Below are 26896 nucleotides of genomic sequence, written 5' to 3' on the forward strand. Positions count from 1 at the left end.
ACGTGTGCAACGACGGCGAATGCTATACAAACCCTCGCGTCACTTACACCTGACTATATTCCGCGTCGCTGTTCGAGGCATGTACGGGCGAACCCACATTATTGAAAACAGAACATTGCGTATACGGGTGCACTGAACTAATTCAAGCTCCACTGAAAATAGTGTAAAATCAACCAAGTTTGGAGCCCCATGGCAGGCAACTGAAGTCCCTGAGGCCTCTCAAACAAAAATCAATGTGTTGTTTGGTCCTTCACATTTCATTTGATTTTCAATTTTTAGTAGGTTTTTTTAATTATCCGCCCAAAACAATCACCCCCCCAAAAAGTGAATGTTGCCAAGCCCTCCCAGCGGCCATTTTTCAAATGACATCCCTCACCTTCCGGGGGCTCTTCTGACTAATTTTCAATCCCATTTTTGTCTGCTTTGCCCCCAGATGGGTGCCCCTGAATCTACAGAGATGATTCTGGGCCATACTGACACAATTCCACCATTTCCTGGCCCAAACAGACCCCTCTTTTCGAAACAATCTCTGGGGGTACTTTTTCTGCGCCTCGTCCTGGCGGAGAATTTTCCTTGAATTGGGACACTGCCCCCTTTATATACACCCCTTTTTCACAGTCTGACACAGAAACAATGCTGAATGGTTGAGAATGTTCCAAAAACTCAATTTTTGAAAATAAATTGGAAAAAAAGTCCACTGGCTGTGCTATGGGGAGTAAATCATCAAGGTCAGCCAATAGCAAATGTGCACAAACTGCCTATACATACACTGTACATGTACACTTCTACTATAGTGCAAACAGAAGAATGTGCAATCAGCATTTGAAAATTGCACCTTTCCCCATGAATAGCTTCAACTAGCATGTCCTACTGATAAGGAAGGGTTACCCCTTTGGCCATACACTACCAACAGCAGAGATCAAATACAAGAAAATTATGAAACTTCAGCCATGCTTTGACATGAAAGCTCTACGTAGAATTTATTCCTGTTGACACGCTTCAGCCCAAGAGTTGAAAACCTGAGCCCAAAATAGGGCACTTCCAACACAAGAGTGGAACAAACCACCAAGGAGAGTGTTTCGAGAACTTTCAGTCACCTGTGCATATATCCACAGCTTGGTCAGTTGGTGCGCGGGCTGTACTTGACCATCGAGGAAGTGTCCCCACCCTTGGTTAGGGCCCTAGGGTTACCCTTCATAATTAGGGTTGGCCTCCGTTAGGGTTAGCCGTCATTAGGGTTGGCCTCCGTTAGGGTTAAGCTCGGTTAGGGTTGGCCCACGGAAACCATCAAGTCCTTCGGTCACTGCTGATTTCTTGAAAATTACACGCAAAACAGCATGAACAGTGACAGAGTTAATTGTTTTTCAGAATTTCACATGATTGCATGGGTATTTACCAGTGGAGTGTTGCTGCCAACAATCAAATGTTTCTCATGTCTCACAATTCATAAAACTGCTATCCCTGGCTTGTTCCGGTCTTTCCACCACTGGTGTAACTATCGCAAACGTGAGAAATGATTTTTCAATCCAACCGTCATGACATCCAGGACGCCGCCATCTTGGCAATATAGGGTGCACTGAACTAATTCAAGCTCCACTGAAAATAGTGTAAAATCAACCAAGTTTGGAGCCCCATGGCAGGCAACTGAAGTCCCTGAGGCCTCTCAAACAAAAATCAATGTGTTGTTTGGTCCTTCACATTTCATTTGATTTTCAATTTTTAGTAGGTTAACCAATGAATTTTTTAATTATCCGCCCAAAACAAACTCACCCCTCAAAAAGTGAATGTTGCCAAGCCCTCCCAGCGGCCATTTTTCAAATGACAGGCTCTTCTGACTAATTTTCAATCCCATTTTTGTCTGCTTTGCCCCCAGATGGGTGCCCCTGAATCTACAGAGATGATTCTGGGCCATACTGACACAATTCCACCATTTCCTGGCCCAAACAGACCCCTCTTTTCGAAACAATCTCTGGGGGGTACTTTTTCTGCGCCTCGTCCTGGCGGAGAATTTTCCTTGAATTGGGACACTGCACCCATACATGTACTGTGTACGTTTTGCCACGTTCGATTGCGCTCGGGAACAAGGTTGTCCAACGCTGAAAAGACATTTGACTTATTTCGCGCTGAAAGTTTCTTCCTGTAAAACCTCATATTTAGGCTCTCACTTTGACAGTAAATCAGACCTGTGCGTGTATATGGTCATTCAGCAAGAAAGATGGCTGATGAGAGTCATGGCATTTCCTCAACAGTAGGTAAGAATCAAAATTAACCATTTGGTAGTGTTGTGGTTTAGACGATAACAAGGCCAGACTCACTCATCAGACCGCTGTGGTTGAAGATCTTCTGAATTGATTGCGACTTGAATCCAGACGGAGAATTTGCACGGTGTTGTTGTGATGACCTTGTGGGATCTTGTGGTCTCGATCTCAAGCAGTGTGACTGCGATACTGCCTGCAACATGTGTACGTGTAGTCATTTACAGTGCAATATGCATGCATGTACAAGTTCCGACCCGCTGCTGCATTGTTACACAATACCTTTGTCGCGGCTGTATTTATTGAAATCCATGCTTTTAAAACCTCTCTGGTTATGAAGAACTTGCGCCAACGTAAGAAGCAAGGATTTGGGGCAAAAGCGAAGTCAAGAAATTGATTAAAAGGGAACAATGCTGTTTCTACTGCTGATAATCTGTTATATTCAGTGATGGAATTACGTACGACCGGCTGTATAATCATAACACTTCTAGGATGATTTTTAACCTCAGTCCTCCAACAGGTGAAGGATTGAGGAGTGTTAGGGTTAATGGGCCATTATTAGAAACTTTGGAATAATACAATGATGTACAATTTTAAAATACAATTACAAGTGATATCATAAGCATTCTTCAGTCCTCTTGCGATTATCACAAGACCTGTAAGACCGTCACAGAACCTCAAATCTAAATTCAAGTCACAAGCTATTCGTATAAATTCTGAAACATCCTTGTCATTGTTCACCCTGGCTGATCTTGTAATTGGTCTTGTGTCTTGTCTTGTGTGGTCAAGTTCAACTGCATTACTGATTAGGGGTGTCTTAAATTTAACAATTGCAGTGTGTGTAAACAAACATGGACCTGGCTGTACTTTATTTGCATGACACATGTATGTAAAGATCGAGTAGGTTTATATTTTCTAAGCGTGGAATATTTTGTTCAATAATTTGCAGACCAGTTTTGTAATTCCATTGTGTTGGAACGCAGAACAGCTGTGAAGTCAGAATGCATCCATAGAAAATGTGCAACTTTTTTATAGGAAAATGGCTAGCCTTAATTAAGTCTAAACTCCCCTTTTCCCCGTGTTATTCCAGAGGATTCTCTCCAGAGTCCGCCGCCAGGACGGGAGTCCTGTTTGCCACGTCATCGAGCCCCCCGTGAGGAGTCGAGCGTGTCAGTGGGTGAAATCAGTGTTACTGGGAATAACAATCCTGTTCTCTGTGGGAGCGATGGGAACACTCTGAACTTCCAAAAAAGTGCAGGTAAAAGTTTGAAAATAGACCACTAGCTGTGATAGATCGAACCTATTTGAACTAAAATCAAAACTAAACCAGTAGCAGCTCATGAATCTTTTTATTTCTAAATTCTACGTAGTCATATTTTGTCCATAGAAGTGAGTCCATAGCATCAGTCTGCTTCTGAGACATGCCCATCGTGCAGTACTAAACATTTAGCAACGTTTGAACTTCATGCATGTATAGGCCTGCGTGTATGAGCAATCCAGTGTTTAGTTCAGTGAGGAACAACACTTGTGACGTTTGTCACAAATGTGAGATATTAGATTTGTGTACGTGTACCCTTTTCTGTTGCATGCTATACTATGTGCCATGCTGTTTTGTTGATGAAACAGGTCACCGGTACAAAGTTTCCAGTCCACCTTTCGTACAACTTTAAGGGAGTCACCTTTTAATTTGTTACCATGCAACATGGGCATTTACGAAACGGGTGGCTTGGGCTTAGTCTTCGCTGGTTCCAGACACTTGAGGAGACTCTCACCATGCGGACTGGTACCAGTGACGCCAGAGACTGAGCCCGAGCCAACCGTTTCGTAAACGCCCTAAATAGTTCCCCACTGGCAGAAACAAGACTTTGATCCAGATTTACTCTAGGTCACAGTGGCATTAACGCCTTGGCGCAGGCTAAATTTAATCAGCGTTTAGTTTGCTGCTGGCTTCCAGGAATAAGATACATGCAATTGTCGAGCAAGCACAGCTTATAAAAAATTGTTTCAGATGTCCAATACAAACCGTCTCGTCGACGGTTTAATCCCCTCTTTTATCGAAATTCCCCCTTTCTTTACAAAATTGTACACTTTGCAAATTCACTGGCCCTATTTTGCAGCATTACGTTTCGGAAATGGTCAACAGCTTCATGCGCATGCAGAGATCATGGACACATGCCCGGGCTCCTGAGTTGCATGAACTAAAAGTCCAGAAAGGGACAGGGCAATCTTTGTCTGTTTGTTACATGGTTATTGCGTTGTAGTTGATTTGCATGAATTACTGTCTCGAATTGGTGTGCATGAATCAGTAATTCCTGCGAACGAAAACGCAACATAAAGAAATTGATCATTAAAATTACCCACACTTTCCTTCCTGTGAAAAACGTCCATCATCTTGAAAGTCAAAACAAGTTCTAAAATAGGACAGTCGTGTTGTTGAATAATAAAAGGTGCCATAAGACAACCATCTTCGATATGCAAGCATGATTAAAAGTCTTCTTCATAAAGATCGTAATTTCCAGGGGAGATACAAAGAGGACAGGGCACATATCGATTGATTACCCTCTGCTGTTTAATGAACAGACAGTGACCCGAAAGTGTTGTCCACAAGTACCACCTCTGCGGATGAAACCTCCGGACCTTTGGTACTAAGTAAAAAGTCTACATCGTCTCAGCAAAGAGAGATATCGACAGGGGAAGAAACCATTGGTACACGTAACTTTGACGTTTTCTTTACATGCACTGCTAAGATGCATTAGTCTTGTGGCTGAAATTCAAGTAACTGCATATGTCAAGCAATACAAACCGTTAAATCTAGTTCCCCGTTTCTGCTGATAAATTTACTTTTCACATGTAACTTCAACAAAACCTCGAACCTATATTGTTTATGGTGCTAAAACTGTACAATGAAGATAACTCGTACGAATGAACCTGTCTCACAAATTAACACCAAAACAGTGTCGATTGTCTCCAGGTGCCAGTCTTTCCAAAATGTTTGGTTGTTACATGTATTAACCTCCTTCAAATCATCATGTCCTGTTAATCATGGTCGACCTATCACTTCATTCTCCCGTAGAAGACACGCTTCCACCCACTCCGTCATACACCAGGAGCAGCACTCAAAGGGTAGAGTCCCTAAAGATTGCCGGTAATGAAAATTGTACCTTCGTTGGCTGTAACGTGAACATCATGAAATCTTCAGGTAAGGGCCTAGTGGGAGTCAATAAATTTATTATTTTATTCTTTTCCCTTCAATTTAATTAAAACTAACAGATATTTTGTCGTTCTTTTTCCGCCTTCAAAGAGGAGAAAAATGAACTAATGGATTTTAGATTCCAATGTGGGTGCAGGTTGTTTTAGGTCCGTTTTACTTATCTTCAGCCTTCAGCCTACCGTTGCGCTGGTGATTTAGTTATGACACTAACTAATTCGTTGTCCTACTCATTGTTTGTGTGAAATAAAATCTACTAGATCACATTGGCATCAGATAACCATGTAGATTTTGCCAAAAAATACCAGACACAGCAAGAAGAAATAGTGAAAAAAGTCACTGTAATGGCAAAATTACTTTATATGGGAAAAGAGAAATGTGTTAGTCCAGAAAGGGCTGGATGCCCTTTTTGCAATAGTGTGCAGTTTGTGATGTTACTGAGACAGAGGAGAGAACAAGTTAGACCGATGTTAAAGGTACTGAAATAGGTACTGTGACAAGTTTGCATATTTAGTTCACAAGGCTCAACCATGCAAGTGTGCAGAATACCAAATGCCTTTGCTTTGCGAACACATTCTTGAAAACAAGGAAAGTCCAATTCAGTCTGATCTACTTTGTTCTCGCTACTTACTCATAGGTTTATTGAGCTGTGCCCTTCACATGGCCACCATTCCTTCAATGCACATCTGACATCTTCGTAACACTTATAACTGCTTGTCTGATTATTTCAAAATATGCAACTTGTCACAGTTCTGATTTCAGTACCCTTAACATCTGTCTAGTTTGTTCCATGATCGGTCTCAATAACATCACAAGCTGTATACTACTGCAAAGAGGACGTTCTGCCCTTTCTAGAGTAGATACACATTTCTCTTTCCAACATATAAAGTCAAGTCATGCTGTGAGTCTGTCTGTACTACCCTTGCACAGCCGATTCTGGAATTGGGGACTCATTCAGCTCCGTTGACACCTCTGTTGGAAGTGATAGCCACACCTCATTAACTAACCACGAGGTGACAGGAGGGAAGAAGGAGACAATCGACGAAGGCGTCATATTTCTCATTGACTGCTATGATCCAATGTTCCAACAAAGCAAAGATGGAGAGGACAGTCCGTTTCAGCTAACCATAAAAGTAGGCAGATTTTTGCTGGGTTTTTTTAATGTTCACCCTTTCTTATGAGACTGTAGGTTTGAAAAATAAAATAGCATTGTTGCATATTGTTTTCTCCCAATTGGACGAACTGGGATGGGATCACATTTCTGACCCTTCCGTTTGGTGGGTAATGCAAGTTTGCTTAAAACATATTCTCTCTCATCCTCCAAATTGATGGTACATGTATAATGCAAACCGTAAACACACGTGCATTCTCTGAGTTGAAACGTGAAAGCTTCAGTAGTCTGGCAGCCAGAGGATGAATCCTGTTTTGTTGGGTATATAAATATTTATTTATTTATTTTGGCAAATTCTGAGAATGGAGGTCATCCTTTTCAAGAATTTGAATGATGAGACCTTTTCATGGTTGGGCAATTTAAGACATGTTTTCATCGATACTTCATCAATACATTATACATTTAAACAGTTAAACACAAACTTACACCATGTTTCCTTAGATATTCTGAGAAAAGAGGTCATACTTTTGTAGAATTTGAATGCTGATACCTTTTAAAGGTTGGGCAATTTTAGATGTCGATTATTTCTGTTTTTCGATATTTCATTTATACTGCGTTGGCACGATTAAAAACAAACTTATTTTCTTTGAATATTCTGAGAAATGAATATGTTTTAAGAATTTAAGTGATGAATCCCTGTCGGGTACAACAATTTCAGATATCAATTATTGGGCTTTTGGTCGATATTTTATCAATACATATTGTGTTTGCTTGGTTAAAAACAAATACGATTAAACTAACAAAATTTGGGCAGTTCTATATTTCCAGACCCCTGGAATGCCCAGTAAGACGTTCCTGTATGCTGTCTTCAATCGGTTTGGCTATGCCGTTTTACTGATGCAAGTGTTACCATTGTTAGATGATAATGTCTGCATCAAAGTTATTAAAACAACCCGGTACCACCACCCCCCCCACAAAAACATAAGTGAAGGTTTATTTTATTTTCTCATTTAATTTCAACCAATTTCTTAAACTGTAGCAGTTCGTCATAAGTAAGGGTGACTCCAAATTTTTTTGTGCATGCAGTTATTGAATTATTTTCTATATCCAGCAAGAAATGAGACTGAGGGGTCACCCTGGCCCCCAACATGTTCAATCCCTTTACACACTCTAGGCTATTGTTCCCTAACACATCCCCCTAGATGTCTGAAAAGAATTCTTCATATTCCAGTAAAGCAGTGACCAACACAAAAGAGGGGCTTTTCTCCGTCTCATATTTTGCTTCATATGTTATTTTCTGTGCTGGACAATAAATCGACGTGCAACTAACTCACAAGTCCTCAAAAGCGACAAGACTCGAAGACCCAGCCACCCGTAAAACGTGTACACAAGGTCACAAAGCGTACAAATAAGGCCGAAATACACTTTAAGTTCCGCTCATTAAAATCACTAAACAAATACATGTACATTCGGCATGTTCTGAATTAACTCATCAAAAATAGCCTTGAAAACAACCGTCAAACCGGCACTAATGCTACCAAGTATAAACTGTAACTTTTACAAATTACCCGAGTTCTAAGTCGCAAGAAGGCCTGTTAATTAAAGCTGATATCAATTCAAATTAAGTTGCTTGCAAATTACGGCAATTGAATTTATAATTACAAACCTGTTAATGATAGGTACTGTTTATCAAATCACTCCTGTCACATTTGGGCCGCAAAATTACTATAACAATTTCGACAAGAATCCACACCAAACACCAACGAAGACATAAGTTTCAGCATGCACGTGTACATCGTTTACATGTGTGTGTACCCATACCCATCTAAGATTCGTTCGCACACACTGTCTGGACGGCACCAGATTGATCAATATGGCCACTCTTCCAAAATGATGTATTAATTTAAAAAAAACTTTAGGTAATAAAACAATTCTGCTTAATTTTTTCAACAGCAATAGGAAACTAATGTTTTCAAGGTTTTTATTTTTGTAACTAGGGGTTTTGTGTATAGAAACTTTAATAAAATTTCAATTCTGCAATATATATGTTTCAGTAGTTGTAAAAGTTTCACATCACTTGGATTTATGAACAAAATAGTTGAAAGATATTTTCAGTTAAATCTTGAAATACCCAAACTTCACCAAAGGTCATCATGCAGATTCTGGCCGTCTGTGGTCTACAAAACACGGTTCAGGAAAAAAGTGGCATTTGGCTGCTGGACTATTCGATACAAGCACAGTTGGACCACACGGTGGAATCACAAATTGTTCCATATTAATATACTGCAGATTTTTTATCAAAAACTTGTATATTCCAGTGCACGATGTCGTTCCAAAAAATGATAGTGTTTAGCAACAAGGCAGATCATCAAGCTGTTCTACTGCTAGGAAACGACATCCATATTTTGCAGGTATAAAAATATTATATGCACATTTATTGACTGAACAGTTGGTATTTCATCAAATAGTGAAAACTCACTACATTGTGGAATGTTGAAACTCATGCATGGGCATTTCTAAAGATATTATTAATTAATTGTAGCTGCAAACAGTCAAAACAACCCAAACGTCCATCTAATCTTGCTCACATTTTCCAGTTTACCATCATGCACCAATATGGTATAATTTTTTCTTCATTTAGAACCTTCAGCGACCAGGGGCTCCTCAAATTGAAGAATTGGAGGCTCTTGTAACAGGTACATAGAAGCTTTACAAAACCTTAACTCTGCTACCCACCTATAATTCAGCAGGAATTCCTTCAATTAAGAAACTAAGAAAGTATCGTGAAACACTTGGAAGCGATCCCTGACGTTGGCTGTCTGTAGTCATTCAGCGCTCCTGGATGTAATAGTAGCAAAAATAATGTATTTATGAAGCACAACATTTTTGCAGGGCGCTTAATGTAGAACATCAGTTGCAATTAAATTAAAGAACACAGTTTGCCAAATACTTTAGTTTTTAAACCTGGGTAAAGCTCATTTTAATTCAGATCAAAGCTCCGAGCGGTCAAATTCAGCTCGTGTTTGGTGTAATGATGTCGGAAACTGAACCCATGTGTGCTGTTTCTTTAGTTTCTTTTGCGTCCAAAGGTAGGTTGCAGGCGCTGCTGCAAATACGTGCACTTACAAAATGCTGCTTACATTTCCTTGGGTGGCTCGTTATCCCATGCCGCATCCGATTCCTTTGAGTACAACCTCCTTTGTAAACATCGGATGCAACTTGGGATCTGTTTTTTGGAAGGAGACGCCAGGTCGTATCTTCAGGCTAGGGGACCAGGCTTTCATGTCTTACTTTGTTCCCTTTTGCACTGCAGACCACTCCAGTCTCCGAAGCAGACATGGTTATATCGCGGATTCTAAACTTAACCACGCACTGCAGAAGTGCCGCAGTTTATTTAGTCAAAGGTACACATGATTCCTCTTCATTGATTCGATTTTTCTGTGTCCGTTTAGTGTGAGTTTATACTGCAGATCTTTTTTTTCACGTTACTTTCCTCCTCCTTTTTGGATATCTTTCGATTGCCCTCGTTCATGGCGAAAAGCATTGTGTTGGGTTTTGTACTAAGCTACATGAACAGTGGCTCAACACCGCAGTCATGTACTTACTTGCACTATCGGCGGGGCCCACTGGGAACGCGGTAGGGTTACAAATAGTCACCAGATTCGTCGGTACCTTAATAGGACACTTTTAACTCAAGGCAGTCCACTTTATTTCATTGTTTTGCAATTACATGTAACTGCAGTTCTCTGCTGCACTCAGCGGAAATCATGGCTAATATTCTGTCACATTCGTGCAGATCTGACTGCGTGACGATACGCCGGAAGAGAATCTTCCTCTTCACGAACTTGGACGGTCCACAGGATCCCACTGTTCAACGGAACAGCAAACTCGAAGCCCGACAGCTCTACAAAGAAGACGTGGAGATCAAGCTTGTGTATTTTGACGATGAGAGCAAGCCGTTCAATGCGTCACTCATTTACAATGTAACCTACATATATAATGACATCAGCCGTCGATTTTGAAAATTATATTGCCGCTGATATTTATCAGAGTGAGAGTTTTTTTTTATGCAATTTTTTTATGCAATTTAACCACTTGCTTGCACGAGAGACAAAATGACCGAGAATGGTGTTTATTTGATGAAGGATTATTAGCAAATGCATGCCCCCTCCACCGAGCCCATTTTGGCTGGTTACGTTGGCCTGCTCTCGGAAGTCTTAGGTTGGGGAGTTAATGGGGTTTTTGGAACAGGTTTTCAGGTTTTTTATCCATAGAAGAATCATCACCACCACTGAAAGACAGTAGGCCTAGTACCGCAAGTGATTGTATATTGTACTTCCATTTTCTTTAAACAGTGCTTAAATGAAAATGTTTGAAGGTGGGTTCACTTCAGACAAGCTACCTTCTTGGCGCCAGTCCATCACGTACGCCAGTTCACTGGGCATTAAGTGAATGTCTTCATTCTTACCGTAAATTCAATGCAGGACCTGCTGCTTTCGAAAGACGACGCATTCTGTGGAAATAGGTGTGATCGTGACCAATTTGATGCCCGTGTCTTCACCACCAAACTGGAAGCCATCAAGGGTCCTCGAAGAAGACTGCATTTCTCATTAGGACAAGACCTGCATATTGGAATCGGCTTGTGAGTCTTTATTAATTTTTCTGCTTGACGAATGAAACATACGTTCCTTGTGCACTCGTTAAGGATAAAGCGAGCTCCACACGTTAACAAAGGGCGGGGTTCTAATAGCAACAAGGTTCCTTTTGGTCCAATATTGCACGGGCGTTCACTTTCCATTTTCGAGCGTAAGTGGCGAAGAGCATGTCTTATTTCTGTCTCTGTCGCCGAGGAAGCATTTTGCACGTCACAGAGGTGCTATTCTAACTCAGTATAAACTGTGACATATACATGTACATCCATGAATAATGATTCTTATGTGGAGTTGCTAAAACTATTTGCAGATACAACCTTGTTCAAGAAAAGAAGTTGACAAAGTCATTCCGCGTGGAACAAAACCAAAATCCCGCAGACAAGGATTCCAGCAACGAAGGAGCTCAGTTACCGGCTAGGAACGGAGGAAACCTTGATTCCTTTGACCTTCAGAATCAGTATAAGAAGGAAATAAACGAGGCTCAGTCTGGCAGTTCTTCGGTACGCTTTGTGCTTTGTCCAAATTGGTCTGTTTTGCCCCATTAAGACATGCCACGACAAAGGACGTCGGATTTGGCCATTTGATCTTCAGTTTTGCAGTGCTCAAAATAACGGCGTCCCCTTGATTATGCTCACAGACACAATAATTCATATAATTTCGAATATCCTTTACATCCAATAGAATGATTAATTCTTGTAAAAACTAAATGCCGCTGCATACATCATAGAGTTTCTGGAATTTGAGCTGAGAACAGTTCTACTGTATCAGGAGCAAGTTTTTCAGCAAGATTGAGAAGAGAAATGAATCACCTCGTAGCTTCTTTAAACAGTCTTTGAGGTCGCCCTGTGTAAATTCGAAAATTGTCACCAATGCACTCAGTTTGTATTTGTTTGAAAAAAAGTTTGTATTTGAAAATGAAATATTTTTTATTATCAAAGGATTGGGCTCATTGAAACGTGAAAACAACATTAATTTGTACTTTTGGATTCCACATTTAGCCATTGACTTATTATCTCTTTTTCGCCTGCCTCCCTCGTACGACAAATTCATTTTCCAATAAGGTCCCGAGAATTCTCGGTCTCTCTACGTCCCTTTGAAGTGTCTAAACATAATATCAACACAAACGTTTGTCCGTCTCACCGATTTTGTTTTCTTATAAAGAAAAAGGAATTGGGCGACGATGACCCTGGGGGCCACTGGATGTACTCCATGACCTACCGTGGAAAGGAAATTAAGTTCACAGAGCAAGAAAAGACGGATCTTTGCACCTTCGGTGAAACTGGTATGGCAATTTGGTTTCATTTACCTTCGAAATCGTCAGAGGACTTCGTTTACAGCTTTGAGGGAAAAATATCCCCTAAATTAAACCCACATTCCCTAAATTCCAACCCACTTGCAAGTGCGTACACGTGTTTGTCCGTGATTGGGAACAGCCAATTGTTCTTAACTTTAGCGGAGGAACTTAAATGTGATTTGTACACTATTTCCTGACTGGGAACCCTAACCCAACTGGGGACCTATCGTTCTTTGTTGCGCAGTGTCCCCATTTGATTCCAGAAGACTAACTCGGCCAGACACATCTCAAACAAACACATCCCCTCTCCACCAAACCTATAACCCAGCCCAACTTCAACTGCAAGGCAACCCCACTACCAACTTGTACTCTATGTCAACCTAACGCAATCCAACCAAAATAAAAGTGTTGTTAACCTTCGAGGGGCATTGATTTTAAAAGGCCAGATTCGCGAAATAACATGCTTTAATTTTCAAAGAACTGCTACATGCTTCTGTTTGAGAAATTATGGGTTGACAGCTAGTATCTTCCATAACTCCTGTCGCTTATTAGGATCTATTAATGACATAATAAGCACTGTTTCTTCCAATCGCCAATACCTATGGTATTTTTTAGAGAAAATAACTTGGAAAGCACTTTCATGTTGGGTTCACTTTAAAGGCTGTGTTTAGCAATAATTATTACGCTCAACATTAATAGGCCTAGTATCACTTCTTGACCATGCTCCAAGGATCAAAATTAGCCTGTCCATATATTTAATCACATATTCAATCATAACTTTTCAGCACAGTTTTGCTTAATGATTTTTTGGATGATGTTGATGTGACACTTTTGATTTCTTCTTTGTTTTTTTAGATGTCTATTAGATAACTCTTGGTCTGATTCGTTTGACTCACTGTCAAAGGTCTTTCCCTGCTGGGATTCAAGCCGCGACATGAAATGAGAGATGGCCACCTCCGTCCTAAAATAAAAGATGATCACCAGCTCGGGCATCCAATGTTCGTCTTCCCGGATGAGCTCATGGTGAGTGGAAGTACCCGCCTGTTCTCGGCTCTCCTCCAGCGATGCTTGGCCCTAGACGTGGTCGCTATCTGTAGACTGATTGTGCCCTCGGCCTGGTATTTGGCACCTTCAACACAAATTGTCGCTTTACTACCCCAGGTAAGATTATAAACTTGTTGCGTCGGCAAAGAGGTTTCCCTTTCGAATCCTTGACCAACAAACGAGCCAAATTAGTTCAAACTAATGCGAATAATATGGTTACCGAGTTGAAATAAAAACACAAGACATAGCCTCGGCATGTGGACGCCCACTTTCTTGGAAATTTCACCGTTTTATTTATGCCAAAAATGCTTGCCTCCAAGTTCATCAATGAGACGAACATTAGAAATACATGTAAGTAGTTCTCAAAGACAATTACAGGTAAAAATTTTCTCAGACTATGGACACATAAAGATTTGAGCCTGCGCCAATCATCAGATTATTTCTTCTCAGAACCAACTCTAAAAGAGACTGGCTTCCACGATTGTTACTGCAAACCTTCCAAGTACTTCGCTTGTGTCTATATGCAAATCTAACATTTTCCTCATTCCTCTCTATCACAGAAACCGGCCGTGGCGTGATTCTAACCGTCCGTCGATTTTTGTGTTCAACCTTAGGTTACCATTAATTAGCAAACTTTTTGTAACTTTTTGGGCTTTTTAATAGAAGGAGGAGCTTGATGAACACGGAAAGGAGATATGCCCAGCAGGGTTCCATCTCATCAAACTCCCTGGACCGCGTGATCTCCGGAAGGTTCCAAAACGTGTAATCAACAAAGGTAGGTTTGGGCGAGAGGTTTTTCCTTTTGAAGAGAATGGTGAAGTGAGCCTCCCACATTGTCATCCTCAAACAAGCAGCAACCATTGCGCATTGGACTAATCCCATTCCAGAAATCACTCCCTTTGATAACAGCAAATACAGTACATACAAAAAAAACATGATCAGACGAAAACACAAGTCATAGGGAACTTGTCAGTAGTTTGGAATATGTATACATATCGAATCGTGTTATTTTTGTGTAAACTAAGAATTCCCCTTAAGTGAAGTCTTACTTCACTTAAGTATTTGCCTCAGCTTTTATACGTCGGATTAATTCATGATCGATAACAATTGATTTTTACCTCAGGCTCTATTTGATACAGTTTATTCCCTGGGTTTCACTCCGTGCATTCTTTTGGGCTACAGACTGTGGTGCCAACAACAAAGCAAATAAGATGCAGATCGACAAGGCCAAAGCGATGATCCAGAAACTGCAGTTTTCGTTCCGGAGTGAGAACTACGAGAACCCCTCCTTGAAGCGACACATGCCCACCGACGACATTGTGGACAATACCAGTAAGTGTGACTCAAACCCTGGTGCATGGCAGATATATATTATGGAACAAAAGTGGTTTACTGACGCTTGTCCTGAAAACACCGTGCATTCCCAAAAAACATGGGTCGTAAGGACGAGGAAGCAACATGGCGTTATAGTTCCATATTTTCAAATCCCATACTCAATATGGCTGTTCATTGATCCATAATTTACTTTCAAACTCAGAAAGAATGTTGTAACATCGAGCTTGCCCCAAACAAATGCATGTTTCCGGTTCGCATAGTTTGGACTTTCGTTCATGGGAAGAAATCTAGGTATTTGAACAATGTCCAGGTAATAACAGGTAATGTCCCTGCTGGTCAGACGTCAGGAAAGACTCGACTACAGCATTGGGAGCTGTAGAGTACCAAATTGAATACGTCACGCCTACAGTTATGTGTGTAAAGGGCATTACTGCGAGAACCTGCGCGTTTGACCAACACGCGCCTGTACTCCATTCGTATGCACTGCACTTCTTAGTTCAAAATGACGTCACACCTCGGTAATCTATAGCCACATACATGTGTACCATTTGCTCATTCATTTTTCAGGGAGGCTTTTAATTTCTGTTCGCCATGTAGAGTTCCAGGCACGTGGACATCTATATTAGAGGCAGGACATTATCTTTTAGAGCAAGATTCCCAGGGTAACCTTATCATGTAATTAGAAAAGACACGATCAGTATTTTCTGTAAGACCTAAATTTGAACTTTTATTCAAAGTTTTACACCTCTTTTTTCGCTATCTTTGTACTTGTGAAATAGAGCCCAATCATGCCTTCTTCGCTGAAAAAGCCGATATAGAAATTGACGAGTTTAAGAGAACCGTGTATCCAGAGGGCTACGCCCCAGCCAAGGTATGGGCAATTTTTTACTTTAAAAGTAGCTAAATGAACGTATTTTATCTGAAATAAAAAACAACCAATCACTTATAGCCCATTTTTATGGTTTAATCTGCCCTTCTGAGCATCAGCCAAGCGTTGAAGTTTGAAACGTAACGCCCATAATCCTCAACGCTATTCTTTTGGGCCTTCGTCTTTGTGTTTTTGTTAAAAGCGAGATACCCTTCCACTGTCTCTTTACAACATAAAAATTAACCTCAAGTGTCTCTCACAGTTTCAAATTAAACTGTGGTCGCCGTTTATCTGTCTCCAGAAACAAAGGAGCCAGGGCACAGCTAACGCTTTGGCGACAAAAACAATGGAGGAGCATGTACGAGACGGAAGTGTAAGACCTTCGTCGATTTTTAAATCATTTCATCAAGTGGCAAAAATATAGATTCATAACTTTTTTTTCCAATTTTTCCTGAAAGTACATTCTCCCCTTTTCGAATTTCCAGTTTGCTTCGGTTTCCATCATGTTTGTTTGTCTTTATGCAACAGATCACTACATGTACAGTGGCCCAGCTGAAGGCGTTTTGCGTCGAGAACAGATTGGCCACACGCGGGAAGAAAGCTGATCTCATTAGAGAGGTGTGCGGTTTCTACAATTGTGACCCGCCAGCAGCAAAATAAGAGTTCAGTTTTAGCTTCACTTCTAGGTAAGGGTAAATGATAAAAATCTTAAATTTACAAAGGTTTTTATGTCATTCTCTAATGATGAGCCGTGAGCCAAGATTACCCGAATTTATACAGTGTACAAGATTTCGTGGAAACGCATATAAACTTTATTTGTCGTTCGATCAGTAGTCCAATAATTCGTTCCGTTTTCGATAACGGTATTTAGTAATCGAACGGCGTTTTTAAACAAAAGTTCCGCAATAGGCGGAAACAACAAAGCCAGCGGCCTAACTTCAGTCTTCTTTTAAAGTATTTCTTTTTCAAATGATTTATTTCTAAATTTTTCTGGAACAGCTTCACACGGCATGTCGTATTTATGCCTTCCAATATAAACCGGCTCATTGTCCCATTGCTGGTTTGATAACGTTTTACTCTTCAACTTTTGAAAAGAAAACCTGAATTTCCATAAACCGGATATGTAATTAACCGAATAGAAAAGACATGTATATCAATCCACAATTAGAGTGATTAATCAAGAACATCACTGTGGGAACTGAAGATCGCAGTTTTGGGACAGGACACGAGGTAAAATTCCTAAGAAATACATAAGCTTCAGGATGAGGTCCCCACAACCGTACTTGCGGAGCAGTGGGGTAGATCCAAACGATTGCATTTATTTCCAGGTTTGCATTCATGAGAAACTTCTCTTTGCCACGCCTTCTCGCATTACTTCAAACCAACGTCTCTACCCCCCCCAAAAAAATTAGACAAGGGCAGGACGCATGCATGCCATTTCAATCTTTCATGGAATTTATTCCTGACTAAAACATTCAGACATGTGTTCCTCTACAATGTATAAAAGTGATCAGACAGCTTCATTTTGGTTTTTAGCTTAGAAACGTGGTGTCCTTATGGAAATGTCTTTTAGCTCTTTGCTTGTTATTGTTCTTTGGCAGTTTGATAGCGTACGTTTAAAAAACTACAACTTCGACTCCTAAATAATGTTCAATTGTATTTTATTTATTGTAATTAATTTTCCATGTATACAGACCACACTGTATAAAGTTGTAATGCAAAGAAAAAATAAGAATTTTACCGACTTTTTTACATTGCTCCAGTAGAAATACATGTAATTGAATAACTATAGAATACATCACTTGAGGTGACCATCGCTCAAACTGATTTGGTGTGTGTGTTAGTGTGTGTTTGAGCCTTACCCAATTCAAACACATCACACAACATCCACACCAGCCTTTCTGCTCCGAGCATTACTATAGGTCCTTTTGTGCCGACACATTAACCCTAACCTCCTAGGGTGTATGTAAAATCATATTGAAATTGGAGGATTTGGGACTGCTAGGGTTAATACAAGCTGAATTTGCTATATAAATGACAAAGATTACTATTTGGTAATAAAAGTTTTTTGTGAACTGTTTTAACTTTCTACTTCTAACTTTCCTATGCAATTTATACAATTTAATTTCCAAGCTGAATTCAACAGAAAAATTGAAAATGACTGTTTGGTCGATTAAGTACTTCATGCTCTGGTTTAACTACCTACTTTTGTTCTGTAACTGTTCTATTCTACGCACAGCCTTGTTTTGCCTTTGGGTTATCGTAGACATTGAATGCACGTTGACCAAAACCCAACGTGTGTTATAATGAGCACTGTAATTCCATCTTTTTACAGATTTATAAAAGGATGTTGTAATAAACGATAATATTGAAGCAACAATCTGTCAACATATATAGATCTATTGTAGATGAATGTTCAAGGCGTTTTGTGGTGTTGGTGCACGAGCAAGCATTAAGGCGAACAAGGCAAAGGCATGGATGCCGTTTCCCTTTTCATTAATTGTGGAGAAGAACCAGTCTCTCTCTTGAACACACTGATGAGATATGAACGAAAAACAGCAACCAGCTAAGACCAAGCATCAGCCAGTAGTCTTGCTCCAAGGGGATACCGTTGCTAGGTAACAGAGTGCCCTTTTTCATTAGTGCTACAAGTGACATCTGAATTGATGATTTGACATGCAGTTCCTCCTTCAATCAGCAAGCTGCAAAAGTGAGGCAAGTGATTAGGGCCGTGCCGAATATTTGATCGATTATCAAATATTTGAATATTATTTTCCGAATTTGAATATTCGAATGGACAATTCATGAAGAGAAAGGAAAGTTTTCTTCAGGTTTAAATGAGAAAAATTGCACTATGAAGGCTTGTTTCAAGTAGATTAAAATGAAAAGCAACAGAAATCTTACAATTCAAAAAGTAAATTATTCATTAACAATTTAAAAGGAATAGACACTTCTCACAGGGCAAGAAGTATTGTTCATGTCTTAAATCTTGCTAAATGGTGGCTGGAGATACTCCTAGACGTGAGAAGCTATTATAGTGATTATAATGTACATTATTGTGTGCGCTATTGCAACTGATTTTGTACATGGTTTGTTCATCAACAATCTGCCAGTCGGTACGACCAATTCGATCAAATTGAAGGTCAAATAGTGAACTATTTGAATCGACTCGGCCCTAAAAGTAATCAAGCTTAGAAATCAAAATAGCGATTAGTTTATTTAACTTTGGGTATATTTTCAATACAAAAGACAAGTAGAGGATATTCCTACCTTGTCATTCTCAAAGGCACGAGTCACGAGATCGAGAGGTTTTTTTCTATACTTTAACGATGGCTTTGCCGGTATTTGCTCCAGAGAACAGCCCCAGGAATGCATCAAACATGTTGTCGAAACCCTGTGTGACATGTTCCTTATACTTCAACTTGCCCTATAAAAATCACAAAGAGAAATGGTATCGCTTACACATTTGTAAACCAAACAGTTCTAAAGCCATTTACAAAATGTTCAAAAACGTTTCACAACATGGAAACAATTTCAGAACCTCGTGTCGAAATGAGGCAGTTCTGGCAAAAATATTGGTCAAATTAATGGTCTGCTTGTAGTATAGTGAATCTGTCGTCGAAGAATGAATCTGTCTGAGTCATCAAAAGACATCTGCAGCAAATTTGCTGGAACATTTGATGTGGCATCACAAATTCTCGTCCGTGTACACTTTCGTACCAAGTACGATGTGTGTGCGGCCCTCCTCAACTACAGGTGATTGTAACACAAACCCTAAATTAGATTCACTTGGAACTTCGCAGTTGCACTGACAAAAGAGTGTCCATGCATTCAAGCAACGTTTCGAAAAACATGGTATGGAATAGCTAAATTCTTGTGGGGAATCCAAAACAGCCTGGCTCTTTCAGGGTTTTGACAGAGTTGTGGCAGTTGCTGCAGTTTCGTTTTCCCTTGAGCATTGATATTTATTTAGCCCACCTCTTTTATCCACTGGATATGTTGCTTTGTCCACTCCGGCCAATGCTTAATGTGTGTAGTGATGATGAAGCCCTCCATCTTGATCTCCATGAAGACGAGCGTGCCAAACACGGGAGGCACTGGCAGGAACAAGATGGGTTATCACTCAAACTGTGCCTTTTCATAGGCTAATCAACCCCACCCTTTGGAGATTCTGCAGTCTCAGCATTATCTGCTGTTCAACAACCTTTCAACTGCCTATCAACATTTTCACATGAATGCGCTAAGTAGTTGTGACCTCATTTTTAGTATCAACGTACTTAAAGGAGTTGATCGGTTGGCAGGTGTCAGCTGACCCACATACAATGTACACGCCAGTGAGATTGTTTGTTTAAAACACAGATGGAACTGTGTATAAAAATTCTGAAAGAGGCATTTTGTCATATACATGAACTAATAATGTTTCTATCATAATTGAAATGTCTTAATTCAGGCAAAAGTCTGAAAAATATCACGCCTGTACCCTGTCAGCTAACAACATCAGCTGATCACATTTTCATGTACAGTATTATCATCAAGTTTCCATAAAATGCCTATAAATACATGGCAGATCACTGGTTCCAAGTCTGGTCCATAAACTACTAATCCCCAAGGGTGTGCAAAGACTGATACTGATCAATGACTACAGCAGTTGAAAAATTTGGTACTTATTCCAATCATGCGAAGTGTCTGCTGACCTGGGAAAAGTTTGATTACAAGACACGCCCTTGGGAAGATTATCTTTCAGTCCGTGACCCAACTTGAGGAGCTGCCAAATAAAGCACTGCTTTGGCAAAGTTTGGCACTAAGCAAGGCAAAGAACCAGTATCTAGTAATATCTTCAGCACAGCAGATGCTGCTGAGCATGTCTTTTTATAGCCAATGTTAGGTGCTCAGAAGCTTTATAAATACGCCATTTGCCAGTTGAATTTGAATAAAATCTGGTACACTGAGTTATCTGACTGCACATAAACAAAACGATTTGAATTTCTCAGACTAAAGACACTGTTGCTATATACCTTGTGATTCGAGGCAAGCTTTTGCATAGCGACCACCATCTCTGGAATGGACTGGTTCCTTTGTGCCGTTCTTATCCATTGGGAACAGTGTACTGTTGCAAGGCGTCTCTCATGTAACTAAGCGCAAGCTTGCCCCGAATCATGAGGTATAGCAACAGTGGTTTTAGTATGGAGAATTTTCATGTGTATTTTAAAAACTCAGTGTACCAGATTTTGGACAAAGTTGTCTCGCAAAAGGCTCATTGGCCACAAACATGGATGTCGGCCGGGAGAAAGGATGGGCAAGGAGCTACTTTGCCCTCACTGGAAAAACAAACAGGAAAAAGCCAAAAACTGAGCAACCTATAACCAGAGATCAAAATCAATAATTTACTCAGGGAAAAAAATTTAAAAGGCACCCTTCCACTAATGCTTCATTAGTTCACTGCTGAGTGTTCCCTCCCTCCCCCGAAAATGCTGGTCATGCTCATGGCCTCACAAAGCCTTTATAAACAAGTACGCGTTTACACTGCACAAAATTACAAAATATGCTTTCACATACGCTTCTGTGGAGCTGTGTCATTGTACTGGGATATGGCACCACAGCAGCTGATGCGGCCGTACTTGGCCATGTTGGTGACGACTGTGCTTGCAAACTCCCCTCCAACCTGCAAATTGACCACAGTTGAAAAAAAGTTCACAGTTCAAAGACTGTTCAGGACAAAGTCAGGCATAGATCTCCGATAGGTCATTATTCTTGTTTGCCAGTGAAAAATTGAGATTACTTTCAAATTTCTAGATCCACAGTTCAGTTCATGTTTCTTGTGTACACTTCTGGCAAACAAGTACGCAAAAGGAATTTGATGTCATGATATATTCGCAAGTGAATTTGCTTGAGTTGAGATACTGAAGTTGTGCCATTTGGCAACACAGATATTTGATCCGACATCATAATTTTGCAGTTTTGTAGTTGAGACTACTAAAGATCTTCACAAGACCAGCACAAGACCTCCAGTTTGAAGTCAAGTCATAAGCTATTCAAATGAACTGCAACAAAAGCATTCCTTTGCCACTGTTCACCCTGTTACTTGTGCATGGTCTTGTATCTGGTCTAGTGTCTAGTCTTGTGATGGTTTCAACTACAACACTGCTGTTTTGCAACTGCTCTATGTATGATTCGGCCTTTAGAAACTGCAGAAGGGGAACTTTTTTCTTTGAGAACACCCACAGAATATTTCTCCCCATGCGCACAGAAAACTTGAAGATACAAAAAGTACTTCTGTACACATATTCCTATCTGTTTAGGGACTCATGAAAACCAATCATTATTCTTTAAGGAAATGATTATACCTAGCTCTGTAGGCGAAATGTATAGGCCAGTTGGTCAGATATGCCAAAACCAGGGCATTGGGAATACCATTATGTTATCAGCGACGCATGACTCCAAATAAAGTAAAGATGAGGGCGCTATTTGCACACTGGAGGACCGGCATTCCTTGAACTATCTGTAGGGGCAGTAATGAAAAGTGGATGTTGAAGTTATTTGAAGGGTTTAGAGCAAAACTCACATTGTCGAAGTAGCAGTTGATGCCGTCGGGGGCAACAGACTTCAAGGTAGCGTCCAGGTTCTTGATTGTCTTGTAGTTAAAGGCTTCGTCAAAGCCCAGTTCTTTGAGCCAGGCCACCTTCTCATCAGAGCCAGCAAATCCAATAACTTTACACCCCTGATTAACAAGAAAAAAAGAAATTAGTTCCAAAGTTGTAAGTAAAACTTTTTCTTTAATAAGGAAAATGCCAGAAGTTCCATATGTGAAGAAAACTTGTTGGTGTTTTATGGAAGTCAAAAATTCCTAAGGGTTGGATACAGAATTCTCTCCAGATTTCTTGCATTTTTCTTTACCTTGATCTTTGCGATTTGTCCCACGACGGAACCCACCGCCCCAGCGGCACCGCTGACAACCACCACCTCCCCCGGCTTTGGGGCACAGATTTCAAGCAAACCATAGTGGGCAGTCATCCTAAAGACAATCAAAAAGCAAACTCACAGAATGCACATTATGACAGAAAGCAATGCTGCTCATTCCTCAGTACTGCACTGGATTCTGCAACTAAGTGCTAGCATTTTTTTTTTCATATTTTGCTTCGGTAAATGTCAATTTCTTTGGCATTTTATTGTTCCACACATATATGGCAATCAGCGACTCAGCAACATTTTTGCAAAATGTTTTCAAAGAGTAAATGTGTGGTTAATATTTGAATATCAAAAAACATGGAACATGATCTGCGTCTTCCCTGAGTTACATCACATCAGATAAGCTTGGAAAATGTTTAATGTTCACAAAAAGTGCGCTTTTCAATACAATATCAAATGGTTTCATACACTGAAAAGGAGTACACAGATGGATAAAAAATGGGTTTAGGAAAAATTCATTGCATGGTTCCTCCCGAGTGCCCGGCAACCCACAGGCATCTCTGATGTACAACTTCAAACTTGTTGGATATAAAATAGCTTTGCACCTATTTCAAGCTGTGTCACCAGCACTAAAGCCATTTCTTTAAAGGGTTTGGATTGAGCATAAAAAAGACATTTATAATAAATCTGCTGACTTCTTCATCATCGCCCTCTGTAATCCCCCCCGTCGAACCCAACTATACTTACCCAGGCATCCCCAGGGTCCCAAGGGCCAGGGAGAGAGGGACTCCCTCTGGATAGGGCGGGAGCTTACTCTCGTTTTCCCCTTTGCACAAGGAGTGAGTGGTCCAACCCCCCGGGCACACAACGAGCGTGCCGACCGGAAAGTCTGCATTCTTGGTCTCAATGACCCTGCCAAGGTAAAAGCGGCCACAATATTAATAATGGTCAGTGGGCAAAGCTCACAATACGGATTTACCAACCTAGGATCCACGCAGACAAGTTCACGCCATAACTAAAGAGCTCATCCAAGACGACATTAACCATCCAATAACCATGTTCTCCAGCTTTGTTCCCTCTTAACCAGTCCAACATTTGGCAGTGAACTTGGTACTCGAAAGGTACTCCACTACAACACTCCAGTACCTATCTGAGTCTAGTCCGTTCTTCACTGTTTCCAATGTCAATTTTACCATTTAACCTTTGAACAAACTTGAGCGCCCCAAGAGAACTTTGGATTGGGAGAGTGACTTGTCACTTAGTTTGAAATTAACATGTTTGCACTCATCTGGGGCTTGTTTCCAAAGATACTGTATCACAAAAACAAAATTTGTCTTTCAGGTGTAATTTGAAACAAAAATGATAGTTTATTCTTGTACGAGATAGTAAATTATTTTATATTGTAACAAAGACAGACTGTCACAGAATCTAAAGCAGATACCAACTTTGCGACCTGGGTCCCAATCATGGTGATCCCTTCTGGCAATCTTGCTGAGTATGGCCTTTAGAAGAAAAGAAAATCGAGCAGATTAGGGTTGGCTTCCTTATTCCCTGACAAGAGAAGTGAGTGGCCAATGACATTCCGCGTCATAAAAGGGCTATATATAAGTTCGAGCGACGGCCATCTGTTCCGACACTGGTCAAGTCTGCCAGGTACCCGGAATATATGTTGTGCATAGGTTACCAGGGAAAATGGTGCAGTGTATAACAAATGGTCATCACTCAAACTTCTCCTGATTTCTTTTCACGAGGTAGAGCCATAATGACAGGGGGTGTGATTCTCCATTACAACTTGATTCGACTTTGGCACAAGGGTAACTGACAGGACTTTAATAACTGGGATTCAATGACTCAAATGTCTCAACTCGCACAAAACTCACCGACACGTTACAATACTGCAAACATGGGAGCATGCACCATCATTATAAATCAAAGAGGTTAGCACGTACATAAACACTACTTAAAGTGTGGACTACTCCATAATGTGATGATGTCCAGGGCAGCCAGTATTTATGTTGAGCATTTTCGAAACGAGTGGATTCGGCTTACAGTAGACTTTAGTTTCGGTGGTTCTAGCCATTTTGAAGTAGTGTGCGAAACACATGCTCAAGCTCTGATGGAACCAGCGAAACTGAAGTCTTAAGCCGAATCCACATTCAAAAACGCTCTCTGTCAAAAAGGTGGTGAGAGATTACTGGTCTTTGGACTTGGCCAAATATGAATCCCTGTGAAATTACTGGTCTGGTCCCTAGGCTTGGCTGAAAATGAATCTCCTGACATGAAATGTAAGAAGCCATTCGACAGCATGGGATAATACTCCTCTGACTTGCCACCTGACTTTGCACTGCTAGCCACTTACCGCATGTAAGGATCCACACTAAGATAGATTGCCTCCACCAGGAATGCTGGAAAAATCAAGAAAAAATACAAAATAAATTGAAAGTACTCTGCTTTTTTAAGTAGGAGTCCATCCCAACTGTACATGCATCAAAATCCAACTCTGAGAGAACGCCACATGACATCTTAGTGTTTTTTAAGTGAAGGCCTCACTTTTTTCACAACTAACTTTGACTCTTTGAACATTTTATTGTTTTCATATGCATGTACATGTACATGTATATAGGCCACCACAGGGAAAAATGAGTGGTTTTAAATTAAAAACTTTCCCAAACTCAGCTGAAATCAAAATCCAGCTTTGTTTTGCTTAAGTGTTGTCCATTCTTTGGTGTTGGGGGATGCAAATATTTAGTCCAATTTTGTTTTCCATATGCCTCATCACACAGTCTTGACAAAACCTATGACCTAAGGGGACTCGTCATTATGCTTATTTGAGTGGTAGAACAACGAGCCCTAAAGTTCCAGGGTATAGCCTCAACTCAAGTCTCATCTGTCGGGCTTTGTAGCAGACTCACATCCATCTGGAACTGTCGGCAGATCAAATTCCACAATCTTCATGTCGCTTCTCTTCGGCATTCCCTGGAAATGCTTCTCCAAAATCCATTTCTTCCCCTTCCCCATTTTTGTTCTCGACGATAAACTGATGATGTAATTAGAAGACTTGAGTCCTGTTCACAGATTCCTGCATGAAGACAAGGAGGAAAAACAGGATTATAAAATAACAAAAACAAAGGAAATAATTCTGTATACCAACACCACCATTTTTTCTCTACAGTTCTTTATTATCCATCTGATGGTGGATATGCATAAAAAGATGCCTTGAAAGGTCTCAGTTATCAAGGAAAATATGAAGGAACTCATGTAGCTAAGACTTAGAATTTTTCACACCAGTCTCACAGGGTTTGTGTACAGGTCAGGTGGCATCCACAAATGGAACTCTTCCCCCCCCCCCAAAAAAAAAATCTTGAAATTTCAAATAAACCCTGCTTTTCATTCATTGAGACAAGGCACGAGTGTGAACAATGATTTCATGAAAAGCTTTTCAAATTCACACTTATTTTAGTGTACAAATTGTGCATTTACGAATGCACAATCCCAAAATATCTCCAAAAATCCCCTTTTCAACTCAATATTTCCTTGCTTTGCAGAGTCCAATGGAATCCAAACTATGATATCAAAACATTTCTTATGGTATCCCCTCCAAGATCACTTCAAAAAGAACACGGAAAAAAAGTTCAACAATTTATGACCCTCCCTAACTTGGCCCCAGCCCAGTGCCAACTGACCAAAGATGAAAGAATCAGCGGTACACCTGGCCCCAGGACTGAAGCAATGTGTATTGAACCATCACAAAAAATACTTTTCCGCATGATTTGCGCTGCCGAGTGCCAGCTGTCAGTAAAAACGTAGGCCTAGTATTAAAGTATGAATAGTAAACAGGTCCGGCCTGCGCCTAGCAAGTCCGCTTTGATCATGTTGATTCGAGTCGTTTACCGCGTAACGTTGGTCTATCTGGAACATTTTACCTGCATTTTGTACCCTTTAACACAAAGTACAAGTGTCCTCTGTCGGCTAACCATTTTACTAATCGAATAACTGTATATACTATAAATGATACCAATGTCACTACTATTCACGTTATTTTTTTTTACTCACTTCACGGAGGGGTGCTCACCTTTAGCTGGACTGCCAACTTCTGCAATGACGATCCGCGTGGTAAATCATCATGTGCGTGTATTGACATGACACCAGCCTAGCCTCAGCACACTACTTCAAGGATAATAAGAGACGTCTGTGTGCTGAACATGTGACCCGGCAGCCCCTGA

General features: G+C 40.5%; 2 protein-coding genes across 4 annotated transcripts; one reads left to right on the plus strand and one right to left on the minus strand.

The window, feature by feature from the left end:
* Window positions 1-1807: 1807 nt before the first annotated feature.
* Window positions 1808-18159, plus strand: LOC110974898 (DNA repair protein Ku70-like). 2 transcript variants are annotated; one of them, XM_022226833.2, is made up of 18 exons: window positions 2047-2252; window positions 3346-3513; window positions 4836-4961; window positions 5329-5454; window positions 6394-6596; window positions 8893-8985; window positions 9216-9270; window positions 9888-9978; window positions 10371-10557; window positions 11059-11216; window positions 11537-11726; window positions 12388-12508; window positions 13425-13681; window positions 14228-14339; window positions 14747-14896; window positions 15679-15770; window positions 16069-16140; window positions 16296-18159. In XM_022226833.2, exons 1-18 carry the CDS (start codon window positions 2216-2218, stop codon window positions 16425-16427), a joined length of 2370 nt encoding a protein of 789 aa, XP_022082525.2. In that variant the 5' UTR covers window positions 2047-2215; the 3' UTR covers window positions 16428-18159. The 2 variants fall into 2 exon arrangements, with proteins under 2 accessions (XP_086986468.1, XP_022082525.2); XM_087130342.1 differs by lacking the exons at window positions 15679-15770; window positions 16069-16140; window positions 16296-18159 and having other exon boundaries at window positions 1808-2252; window positions 14688-14824.
* LOC110974899 (prostaglandin reductase 1-like) lies at window positions 17412-26895 on the minus strand. 2 transcript variants are annotated; one of them, XM_022226835.2, is made up of 11 exons: window positions 26746-26895; window positions 25586-25752; window positions 25033-25078; window positions 24119-24175; window positions 23421-23585; window positions 22662-22779; window positions 22330-22485; window positions 21324-21429; window positions 19746-19864; window positions 19038-19194; window positions 17412-18469 (listed from the first exon to the last, which is right to left on the minus strand). In XM_022226835.2, the coding sequence occupies exons 2-10, from the start codon at window positions 25689-25691 to the stop codon at window positions 19084-19086; spliced, it is 984 nt and encodes a 327-aa protein (XP_022082527.2). In that variant the 5' UTR covers window positions 25692-25752; window positions 26746-26895; the 3' UTR covers window positions 17412-18469; window positions 19038-19083. The 2 variants fall into 2 exon arrangements, with proteins under 2 accessions (XP_022082527.2, XP_022082526.2); XM_022226834.2 differs by having other exon boundaries at window positions 26727-26875.
* Window position 26896: the final 1 nt, after the last annotated feature.

Source organism: Acanthaster planci, linkage group LG20 (assembly GCF_054643075.1).
Source record: "Acanthaster planci isolate LZ-2023a linkage group LG20, COTS_SCS, whole genome shotgun sequence".
Lineage (NCBI taxonomy): Eukaryota > Metazoa > Echinodermata > Asteroidea > Valvatida > Acanthasteridae > Acanthaster > Acanthaster planci.

Excerpts from the sequence above, each read along its gene's own strand:
- LOC110974898 (XM_022226833.2), top strand. The coding sequence starts at position 2,216 with ATGGCTGATGAGAGTCATGGCATTTCCTCAACAGTAG. Across the intron at positions 3,514-4,835 it reads GAACTTCCAAAAAAGTGCAG|ACAGTGACCCGAAAGTGTTG; the intron begins GTAAAAGTTTGA and ends TTTAATGAACAG. Across the intron at positions 4,962-5,328 it reads GACAGGGGAAGAAACCATTG|AAGACACGCTTCCACCCACT; the intron begins GTACACGTAACT and ends ATTCTCCCGTAG.
- LOC110974899 (XM_022226835.2), bottom strand. The coding sequence starts at position 25,691 with ATGGGGAAGGGGAAGAAATGGATTTTGGAGAAGCATTTCCAGGGAATG. Across the intron at positions 24,176-25,032 it reads AGTGTGGATCCTTACATGCG|GCCATACTCAGCAAGATTGC; the intron begins GTAAGTGGCTAG and ends TTTCTTCTAAAG. Across the intron at positions 21,430-22,329 it reads TCAACTGCTACTTCGACAAT|GTTGGAGGGGAGTTTGCAAG; the intron begins GTGAGTTTTGCT and ends GTCAATTTGCAG.